This window comes from Sinohyriopsis cumingii, chromosome 13 (genome assembly GCF_028554795.1).
Source record: "Sinohyriopsis cumingii isolate HCF-2022 chromosome 13, ASM2855479v2, whole genome shotgun sequence".
NCBI lineage: Eukaryota > Metazoa > Mollusca > Bivalvia > Unionida > Unionidae > Sinohyriopsis > Sinohyriopsis cumingii.
In genome coordinates, this window is record NC_142973.1 from 78614662 (window position 1) to 78627241 (window position 12580).

Here is a 12580-nt window from a genome sequence, read left to right on the forward strand (position 1 = left end):
GAGAGTGCTCCAGATTTAATGTGGGAGGGACATAATTTATTGCTATGCCACTAAAATCATGCAAATAGTTTTTTTTGTTCTTGTTTTTACAGTGCCATGTCAAATTCTTGAGCCTTTGTTCATTTTAGTCCAGTTCAGGTTTTTTTTTTTACCAATAACAACTGAAAGATTGTTATTGATTAATTATATCAGAAACCAATTAAGAGTCTGACCTGGTAATTATGAAAGTTTAGCATTTACATTTTTCTTAATACTGGATTTCATTAAAACTCAAATTTTTCATTTTGTAAACTTTATTTATTTGATGATAGTTCCTATCCATAAATTGAAGTCATAAGTTAGAAACCTATGAGAAATTAATATATGCAATAGACTGACTGTAAGTAGAAGATATACATTGCAAAGTACACGATATGCATTGCAAAGTATTACATATGCATTACAAAGTACAAGATATGCATTGCAAAGTACAAGATATGCATTGCAAAGTACAATATATGCACTGCAAAGTACAAGATATGCATTGCAAAGTATTACATATGCATTGCAAAGTACTTGATATGCACTGCAAAGTAGTACATATGCATTGCAAAGTATTACATATGCATTACAAAGTACCAGATGTACATTGCAAAGTATTACATATGCATTGCAAAGTACTACATATGCATTGCAAAGTATGACATATTCATACCAAAGTACTAGATACAGTATGCACTGCAAAGTACATGGAAAATTACCCATCAGCAGCACCAATGCAAAAAAATATTTAATAATAATAATAATAATAATAATAATAAAAATCATCATCATCATCATCAATATATTAAAGTAATGACATTATTTAAAAAGTTACAGTAGCTGTTGTGGGCTTTGCCTTTCAAAATACATCTGGAAAAAGTTTAAATTTGTAATTCATGAGTAGTGTACATAAAACTGAAATGAATAATTCACTTTATAAATGTAAAACTATCTGTTCCTGACTTCTACTCCAATCAGCGCATATAGTGTCTACAAAAATACTGGTACTTGTTCATGCTTCTCATTAAAATCCTTAGAATGCATACAAAATCCTAAATACATGTACCATGCTAAATTGAAAATTTTGACACAAACCAGATATGCAAATTTTGACACAAACCAGATATGCAGGAGATACATGTATCATCTTTCAGTAAGGACATAAAGGTGTTCAAAGCTAGGATTTATTATCCCCAGCCTTAAGTTGTGTTCAAAGCTAGGATTTCTTATCCCCAGGCCTTAAGTTGTGTTCAAAGCTAGGATTTATTATCCCCAGGCCTTAAGTTGTGTTCAAAGCTAGGATTTATTATCCCCAGGCCTTAAGTTGTGTTCAAAGCTAGGATTTATTATCCCCAGGCCTTAAGTTGTGTTCAAAGCTAGGATGTATTATCCCCAGGCCTTAAATTGTGTTCAAAGCTAGGATTTATTATCCCCAGCCTTGTGTTCAAAGCTAGGATTTATTATCCCCAGCCTTAAGTTGTATTCAAAGCTAGGATTTCTTATTCCCAGGCCTTAAGTTGTGATCAAAGCTAAGATTTCTTATCCCCAGGCCTTAAGTTTTTTTCAAAGCTAGGATTTATTATCCCCAGCCTTAAGTTGTGTTCAAAGCTAGGATTTCTTATCCCCAGGCCTTAAGTTGTGTTCAAAGCTAGGATTTCTTATCCCCAGGCCTTAAGTTGTGTTCAAAGCTAGGATTTCTTATCCCCAGGCCTTAAGTTGTGTTCAAAGCTAGGATTTCTTATCCCCAGGCCTTAAGTTTTTTTCAAAGCTAGGATTTATTATCTCCAGCCTTAAGTTGTGTTCAAAGCTATGATTTATCCCCAGGCCTTAAGTTGTGTTCAAAGCTATGACTTCTTATCCCCAGGCCCAGAGTTGTGTGTAAACTATACATTATCCTAAGGCATTGAGTTTTTTATTTCTAAGCAAATGCTGTAATTATTGTGTGCATGTTCATAACAATGATTAATGAACCATTTCAAGCACTGGTCAATCTGCTGCTACAATGGTGAAATTCATTTTACAGTTAAACAAGAGTCCCATGAAGGGACTGATGCTCTACTGAGTGTAAAATATTTCCAGGAATTCAAGATAAGATCCTTTCTTCCTCTAAACTGTCAAGTGTTGAAACCAATTCTAATATTCTCCAGCAAGTCAGCTGCTGTGGTGGACATATTGTGTATCAGCTTTGCATCATTTTTTTAAACAATATGAACATCATTCACAGTCTTGGAGGAAACACCTTATCATTATGCATATCTATGCAGATGCAGTAGTGACAACAATATTTTAAAACAGTTATCATGGAAGCCGTATTAGATGTTAGACTGGCACCATTTGCATTTAAAACAACTAGGCATCATAAGAAGTCTATTGGTGAAATCCCCATGTTGATATAGCAATCCATTTGGGAGAAGCAGAAATAACAATATTACTATTTCAAGATAGCCACCATGGTGTCAATGTTGAGGGTATGTCATTTTCATTAAGGACCATCTAGACACAACAAGAACTCTTCTGAAGAAAATTTCATGTCAAAATGACAATCCATTTAAGATAAGTAGTGTAAAAAGAGATTTTCAAGATGGCCACATATACTGGATTTCAGGGAGGCATTATTCCATTTGAAACCAAACCAGACATCCTAAGAATTCTTTCAGCGAAAACCCCATTTTGTTATGACCAGCAACTGAGGAGTCATGTGGACCATATTGAATGTCAAGTGACACCATTCTGATTTATAACCAACTAAACATCATAAGAATTTCAATGAAAACCCTATGTTGATATGATCATCCATTCAGGAGGAGTAACAATACAATATTTTCAAGATGGCTGCCATGGTGACTATAATGGAAGTCAGATTGGCACCAGTTTCATTTTGGACAAACTACACATCATAAGAAGTCATTCAGTGCAATTGTCATGTTGATATGGCCATCCATTCTAGAGGAAGTAACAAGATGACCACTCAGTGGTGGCCATAACTGATGTCCAACCAGATTTGTTTAGGACACATTGTGTGTGTATGTAAAGTTTCAGGTCAATCCTCTAAGCAACTTAGAAGTGGTGAGAACAAACTTGTGCTAACTGACATACAGATGACAAACAACAGGTCATTCCATAAGGTCTTCTGGAGTATGACTAGCAGAGCTAACAAAACTTAATCACAGTTATTTACATCTTCATCAGCCAATGTTTTTACCACCTTAACATCGACAAAGCATATACCAGAGCAAATCAAGCAATCAGCTGAAACTTCAACTAATCAAATTACTTGCTTAATCCACTAGAAAGCTTTAACGTTTTGCACTGTAGTCATTCAAAATAACAAAATATGTCTGACTATCAAAAGGGAAACTTTCTTTTAACTTACCTGGATACTGAAAATCATTTCCAAGGATTTTTGATCTTGAGTTCCTCCTGTCACTATGGTGACTCTGATTTTTTGATTCCCCTGATATTTGGTCCAAACTGATGTTACAATGGTCACTGCTTCCAACACTGTGGCAACCTTGGTTTGAACCCGGTTGTCCTGTCCTATTGTCATGACAATCATGATTTAAATTAGATAGACCCATCCTGTTGTCATGACAACTGTGACTTAAATTTGACTGACCTGTCCTGTTGTCAAGACAATTGTTACTTAAATTTGACTGACCTGTCCTGTTGTCATGACAATTGTAACTTAAATTTGACTGACCCGTCCTGTTGTCATGACAAGTATGGTTTGAATTGGATGGACTTGTCCTGTTTTCAGGGCAAATGTAGTTTGAATCTGACTGACCTGCCTTGTTATCATGACAAAAATGTTTCGAGGTTGTTTGAAATGAGGCACTTGGTGTTTTACAAATTTCATCCCATCTTAATTTGTGAACACTGTCTTCAAGACAGGCAATACACTGTTGTAATAATGCTCCAATTTCTTCTGCAGAATCCGATCTAATTTTACTCTGCCAATCCATTGTGAATAATTTACAGAAATCACTTTCTGGTACAAGCACCTGTCTAACATTACCATTGAAAAAGAACTTCAAACAGAGGGAAATCTGACCATCTGGTGCTTGATTGAGATACAGGTAAAAATCCCCAGGTGTGTTTAATTCCAGAGCATGTGAATCATCTAGATGTATCAATACATACTGCTTTAAACACAGTGGCCAATACTTGTCCCTTTTGCTGCTAAAGTTCCACACCTGAAAGAAAGAAAAAAAACAGTATGTAGCTGCAAATAGTATGTCACATGTACAGCACCCGATGTGGTTGGTATGTTTAAATGTACAGTACCAGATGCAGTTGGTATGCCACATGTACAGTACCAGATGCACTTGGTATGCCACATGTACAGTACCAGATGCAGTTGGTATGTCACATGTACAGTATCAGATGTGTTTTTATGTCACATGCACACTACCAGATGTGGTTGGTATGTCACATGTACAGTAACAGATGTGGTTGGTATGTTACATGTACAGTACCAGATGTGGTTGGTATGTTACATGTACAGTACCAGATGCAACATTTGGCTACCTATTTCAGAAAATGCTGTTCTGTATGTCCAACGAATGTTATTAAAAGAATGCTGTTTGTTACGAATTAATTTCTGCAAACTGTTGCAAAAAATGACAGCTCAAACGTCAGTCACTGAATATGCAGTATTATTCCAAATGCTTCCTGACTAATGCTCTCTATCCCTGTGACCCTGAAAATCTAAGGCAAATCTCCAACAAAGAAGAAATGTGTTCACACAATGTGCAGCCACTACTATGATGTAACTGAAGAACTAATTTCTAACTCAGCCAGTGCTATATCATAATATGTTTCTGGAAAACTGAAAGGACTTGAGTGGAGGGGAAATTTATGACAGCCAGGATAGATGGGGTGAATTGACATGTGCAACACTACATTCCTTCCACGTATAAAAAGGTATGCTTGCGGCACTTAAAAATCTGAAAAAGACTGGTCAGCCTGGTGTCGGGATAATGTGACTGGGTGGGACATCATGCTACATGTCTGAGGCATGATGCCCCAGTGCTAGACATCACTATAAACTGCCACACTGCAGACATAGTAGCGATATGACTGATTTTTTTTTTAAAGCTACATTAAAAATCCTAGTCTCACACACACACAATGCATACAAAAGATCACATTTTACTTCAATGAATTAAAACAGATCACATTTACCACTTTTAAATTTAAAAAAAAGAACAGGAAATGCATCTGTCACATTTGTGTATAGAACTGACACAGTGCCATATGAAAATATTTTGAACAGAAACAATTTTTAAAAAGTGGATATTAGCAAAAAAGTTTTCTTTTATGCCATGAACAACCAATCTTAATTAAATTCCTTACTTCCTTACATATTATCTAAGTTGTTGTTGCTTAGAGTTTATTTTGTGGATGTTATGAGCTTTTTTATTGGTACACTGACCAGTCATGTATATTACAAGCATTTTCATTGGTACACTGATCAGTAATGTATATTACAAGCATTTTCATTGGTACACTGATCTGTAATGTATTTACTTTTTGTTTCAAATGTACCTGATTATTACCTATAAATACCCAAAGAAAACTCCTTGCAGTTTGACATTAATTTCAGTCACGACCAAATGATGCTAAAGAAAAATAATGTCTTTGTGTGAATTAAACTGCTATATTTATCAGACCAAACAAAGGTGGCTTGCATTTTACCAGTTTTCTTATATAACAGAGCACCAAACTTGAAAAGGACTTTGGTGAAACATGCAGAAAAAGTATGATTATGCGAACAAAAGGTGTGGTTTTTCAAAGCTTTTAAACAATATACCATTGCTTACTGTAAATAAATAAATCACAAACTCACTGCCCATTGCTCAACTTATATTCAAAGTAAAAATTACAAGAATGCTCGCTTAAAATGGGGGGGGGGTAACCTTTGTGCAAAAACTCTGATCTATAATTTGCTGTAGGTAAGTGATAATTGTCAGTGTAATTAATGCTCTGTGTTATATCATACCTATACAAACTCCAGAGGGTAATCTAAAAAACATATTTCACACTTTCTTCCTCACAAAAGAGTGTGCCAAATATAGTACAAGCTTAATCTTGCACACTGTGGCCCACTTGACAGCAAGGGATTGATGATGTCCTTTCCCTGTAGGATTTAGCCTCAGCCTAGTTTATTTCCAAGAGGTTTTTTTAAACCCATCTATTACTAAGTTGTTTTGGTCACTGAAAAGCTCCTTATCAGATTGTCCTGAAGGACTATTCCTAAGAAAGTGCCAACTCCATGCTGATTACATTTCAGAAGTAAATAACGGAATAAAGCCATCTTCTCAAGATAGACTCAAGTGCAGATATGACTAAGTGCATATTATTACAGACACTTACAGAGTATAATTTACATAGCTGACAAATAGTGATAATCTTTAGAAAGAAAAGATCCTAGATGTTAAAGATACAATTCTTGTATTATCTGTGATCCAATACAAAGTCTAATGCAATATAATTCTTTAACATGAAAGACTACAAGTTAGATATACTCTAACTGTATTGTTCAAGTCAAAAACCTCATTTAAAGTTGGCATTTTGAAAATAACAATCAACATATTAGTTCTGTGAGCTATTTCACCAGTTATAAAAATGTGTATAATGTTTACTCATGAACACCAGATATAAAAATGTATAGTGTTTACTCATGAACACCAGATATAAAAAATGTATAGTGTTTACAACACCAGATATAAAAATGTATGTAGTGTTTACTCATGAACACCAGATATAAAATGTATATAATATTTACTCATGAACATAGTTATAAAAGTGTATGAAATGTTTACTCATGAACAACAGATATAAAAATGTATATAGTGTTTAGTTATAAGCACCTGTTATTCTTCTGATTGTGAAGCAATAATTAATTTAAGAATACATGTACACATATCACTGATTAGGGTTTGCAGAAACAGCAATTTTTTAAACTCAAAACCAGACTCAAGACTCTACCGTCATACAAACATACAATGATTCTCAGTTTATATAAACACACAAATACTCAGTTAACATGAATACACAAGTACTCAGTTGATATGAATACACAAGTACTCAACTGATATGAATATATAAGTGCTCAGTTGATATGAATACACAAGTACTCAGCTGATATTAAAACACAAGTACTCAGTTCATATGAATACACACGTATTCAGCTGATATGAATACATAAGTACTCTGTTGATATGAGTACACAATTACTCAGTTGATGAGCACACATTAGGATTCAGTTGATATGAATACAAAAATACGGTATGAATACACAAGTTTACAGTTAATACAAATACACAAGTACTCAGTTGATATGAATACACATGTACTTTGTTGATATTAACACAAAAGTACTCAGATGATCATTATTACACAAGTATACATTTCATATGAATACACAATTACTTGGTATATATCAATACACAAATACTCAGTGGATATGAACACACCAGTACTCAGCTGATATTAATACACATGTATGCAGTTCATATGAATACACACTTAGCTGATATGACAAGGACTTCAAAAAGAAATAAACTAGCAGGAAAAACTGAAAGTGTAGCACTGGCAGCAAAGTGCACCATCCTCAATTCATTATTAACATGTTACTGACTAAGGCAAGAAAATAACTTGGTGATGCATTACATAGAGTAGTTTGATTTTTTTCATGACCTGACTAATAGTAACTGAGTAATCTTGTTGTAGGTCATTCACAGGGAGACACCCATATTTCCTGATGTGCAGAAGTACTTTACCCTTGGGTCTTGTACACGTTTTTTAGTACTTGTAGGAAGCATATGCGAGGTGCAGGCACAGTAATCTTAAGATCTTATCAGGTAGTGTCTACTTTAGAGAATTTACTACAGCCATAGGGGTGAGTACAGTAATCCCAAGATCATATCAGGTAGTGACTATTTTAGACAATTTGCTACAGCCATAGGGGTGAGTACAGTAATACCAAGATCTTATCAGGTAGTGTCTACTTTAGACAAGTTACTACAGCCATAGGGGTGAGTACAGTAATCCCAAGATCATATCAGGTAGTGTCTACTTTAGACAATTTACTACAGCCATAGGGGTGAGTACAGTAATCCCGAGATTTTATCAGGGAGTGTCTACTTTATACGGCTTAATATGCACATAGGGGTGAGTACAGTAATCCCAAGATCTTATCAGGCAGTGTCTACTTTAGCCAGTTTACTACAGCCATAGGAGTGAGTACAGTAATCCCCAGACCGTATCAGGTAGTGTCTACTTTAGACAATTCACTGCAGCCATAGGGGTGAGTACAATAATCCCAAGGTCTTATCAGGTAGTGTCTACTTTTGACAATTTACTACAGCCATAGTTGTGAGTACAGTAATCCTGAGATCTTATCAGGTAGTGTCTACTTTAGACAATTCACTACAGCCATAGGAGTGAGTACAGTAATCCTGAGATCTAATCAGGTAGTGTCTACTATAGACAATTCACTACAGCCATAGGGTGAGTACAGTAATCCCAAGATCTTATCAGGTAGTATCTACTTTAGACAATTTACTACAGCCATATGGGTGAGTACAGTAATCCTGAGATCTAATCAGGTAGTGTCTACTTTAGAGAATTTACTACAGCCATAAGGGTGAGTACAGTAATCCCAAGATCTTATGAGGTAGTGCCTACTTAGACAATTTACTACAGCCACAGGGTGAATACAGTAATCCTGAGATCATATCAGTTAGTGTATACTTTAGACAATTTACTACAGCCATACGGGTGAGTACAGTAATCCTGAGATCTTATCAGGTAGTGTCTACTTTAGACAATTTACTACAGCCATAGGGGTGAGTACAGTAATCCTGAGATCTTATCAGGTAGTGTCTACTTTAGAGAATTTACTACAGCCATAAGGGTGAGTACAGTAATCCCAAGATCTTATGAGGTAGTGCCTACTTAGCCAATTTACTACAGCCACAGGGTGAATACAGTAATCCTGAGATCTTATCAGTTAATGTATACTTTGGACAATTTACTACAGCCATAGGGGTGAGTACAGTAATCCTGAGATCTTATCAGGTAGTGTCTACTTTAACCAGTTTACTACAGCCATAGGGGTGAGTACAGTAATCCCGAGACCATATCAGGTAGTGTCTACTTTAGACAACTTACTACAGCCATAGGGGTGAGTACAGTAATCCCGACACTGTATCAGGTAGTGTCTACTTTAGACGATTTACTACAGCCATACGGGTGAGTACAGTAATCACAAGATCTTATCATGTAGTGTTTACTTTTGACAATTTACTACAGCCATAGGGGTGAGTACAGTAATCCTGGGATCTGATCAGGTAGTGTCTACTTTAAAGAATTTACTACAGCCATAAGGGTGAGTACAGTAATCCCAAAATCTTATGAGGTAGTGCCTACTTAGACAATTTACTACAGCCATAGAGTGAATACAGTAGTCCTGAGATCTAATCAGGTAGTGTCTACTTTAGACAATTCACTACAGCCATAGGGGTGAGTACAATCATCCCAAGATCTTATCAGGTAGTGTCTACTTTAGACAATTTACTACAGTCATACAGGTGAGTACAGTAATCCTGAGATCTAATCAGGTAGTGTCTACTTTAGACAATTCACTACAGCCATAGGGGTGAGTACAATAATCCCAAGATCTTATCAGGTAGTATCTACTTTAGACAATTCACTACAGCCATAGGGGTGAGTACAGTAATCCTGAGATCTAATCAGGTAGTGTCTACTTTAGACAATTCACTACAGCCATAGGGGTGAGTACAGTAATCCTGAGATCTAATCAGGTAGTGTCTACTTTAGACAATTCACTACAGCCATAGGAGTGAGTACAGTAATCCTGAGATCTAATCAGGTAGTGTCTACTTTAGACAATTCACTACAGCCATAGGGGTGAGTACAGTAATCCCAAGATCTTATCAGGTAGTATCTACTTTAGACAATTTACTACAGCCATACGGGTGAGTACAGTAATCCTAAGATGTTGTCAGGTAGTGTCTACTTTAGACAATTTACTACAGTCATACAGGTGAGTACAGTAATCCTGAGATCTTATCAGGTAGTGTCTACTTTAGACAATTTACTACAGCCATACGGGTGAGTACAGTAATCCTGAGATCTGATCAGGTAATCTACTTTAGACAATTTACTACAGCCATACGGGTGAGTACAGTAATCTTAAGATGTTGTCAGGTAGTGTCTACTTTAGACAATTTACTACAGCCATACGGGTGAGTACAGTAATCCTGAGATCTTATCAGGTAGTGTCTACTTTAGACAATTTACTGCAGCCATAGAGGTGAGCAGTACTTAGTTTACTTTACAAACTTCTATTTTTAATTGTATCCTTTACTTTAAATGTCTCATAGGATGTACAATTTTATCTCTTATTCTTCATATTTAGAATTCTGGTAAATTGTGCTTAATTTTCAAAAGCAAACTACTTTAAGAGGGCAGTATTAAAAGTCACAAGGTGAAACTATTACTGTACTTGAATATGTACATCGCAAATTTATGAGAAAGATGTCCTGCATTGCAATTTAGAATATCTGGTTAATGTGAATTGATCTAATGGAACGAAATTTGACCTGAAAATGTAACCAAGTGTGTGAAACTCTTACTGTATTATAATGTCTAAATACAAGAAAATAAAGCAGTCTAAACGTCCAGAGCTTAATGCTGACATACTTTACATGTAATCTGGGTGTGTCTGACCATCCTGCGACCTTTTTTATTAAGTATCAATATCCATAGATAAGTTTATCATGTACAATATTTCTATCATAATAAGACCAGGGGCTCAGCCTAATATTTTGTCAAAAGTAGGTGTTGTGCCAATTATCACACATAGATATCATACTGGTACATCTTACTGATGATAACAGACTGGGATGTACATGACACACTGGTACATTTTGCTGATGATGATAATTTGGACTGTCCCACTTGTACATCTTGTTAGTGATAAAGGTCAGGCATGTTTATTCCATTTAGGTTGCTTCTATATTTTTTATTTATACAATTTTTACACTATGTTTATTAAGGTGGATATTAATTAGAACAAACATGTATCCATAAGAATTTTACATATTTAAATGCAGTAAAAGAAACTAATCACAAATAATTTATTAAAGAAATGCATAGCAGATCCCCTATTCTCAATTGAACTCTTGTAAATATCCATGACTAATGACAAAATAGCAATATATTATTTTCTTTACATGAAAAATAAACAATGCTACTAATGGTGTGTTTCTTTACAAAGTTTTATTAGTAGGTGTGTAGGTTTATTAGTTGGTGTGTAGGTTTATTAGTTGGTGTATAGGTTTATTAGTTGGTGTGTAGGTTTACTAGTTGGTGTGTAGGTTTATTAATTATTAATTGGTATGTAGGCTGACAATGCAAGAGACTGAATAATAAAATTTCACAAACCTGATCAGCATATTGATCAAAAATAGAATTTGTCATGTGACATGGTTAACTTGTTTCATCCTGTGCCCTTCTCACTATGTAGAAGACATCATTTTTTAATATCAATGGCTTCACAACATTTTTTAACCTGTAGATAGAGTTAGTTACTCATTTATTATATGATATTTATTATTTTATAAGATCATGTATTAGATAATGTTCAAGTGAAAATGCAGTGATCTCACTCCTGTTTGATGCACTAGTATACATGCATATTCTGTTCCACTGTTTCTCACACACACACATATATATTAATCAGGTTGATTTCAGAAAAGCTTATGGAACTGCTGCAAAGCACCCTCTACAAAACAAAAGGTTAATTTCTCTTAAACTGGCAGTCTGCACTATAGATTCAGCACATAATTCTAAGATGGTCAAATTAATGAAAATGGAAAGTTCTTATCATCTTACCATTTTTTTTAAAAATATGCAAGACCATTGGGAGAAGGTAAGAGGCAGTGTTCTGTGTAATGATTGTGTAAAGTTGCTGGGTTAAATATTATAATGCTAGATTTAATTATTTCAGGTGGTATATTATTAATTATTGTTGGGTTATGAAAGAGGGCTACAACTGTATTAACTGTTAAATTTACCAGCAGCAATATTCCTGCTAAATATGGTGTTATCTTGCCCAGTGGGGGGTGTTATATGCAGCACTTGAGGCTGGCAAGCAATTCAAGCAAAGAAACCTATTATTGGTTGGAAATGCTATGTTTGTAGACTTACAATAAATCACTGATAGCAAGTTTCTCCTTCTATCCAAACATTTCAATTTGTGAACATTTGTTGCTATAATTTGTAGCATTTTATGTAGGGATAAAGTTCTTAAATAGAGTTAAGAAGTTCAAGTGCAATTTGGTATTACTTAGCTCAAATTTTTAAAAAAGTTATTTTCCACTTAATATATCATTCTTGGAAATTCTAGTAAACAGCAAATCTTACTAATTAGTATGAATGGAAACAGGACATATGGCTATAATTTGGTTATAGAAAGGAAACAGGACGTATGGCTATAATTTGGTTATAGAATGGAAACAGTACATTG

At 34.9% G+C, this 12580-nt stretch overlaps 1 protein-coding gene across 2 annotated transcripts in view; it reads right to left on the reverse strand.

Moving 5' to 3' along the window:
• Window positions 1-12580, reverse strand: part of LOC149785868 (puratrophin-1-like) — a 332239-nt gene that overhangs the window by 156568 nt on the left and 163091 nt on the right. For both annotated transcript variants that reach the window (XM_089979848.1, XM_089979847.1), the window contains exon 3: window positions 3395-4214. In XM_089979848.1, coding sequence (XP_089835974.1) covers window positions 3395-4214 — 820 coding nt within the window. The remainder of the gene's footprint in view (window positions 1-3394; window positions 4215-12580) is intronic.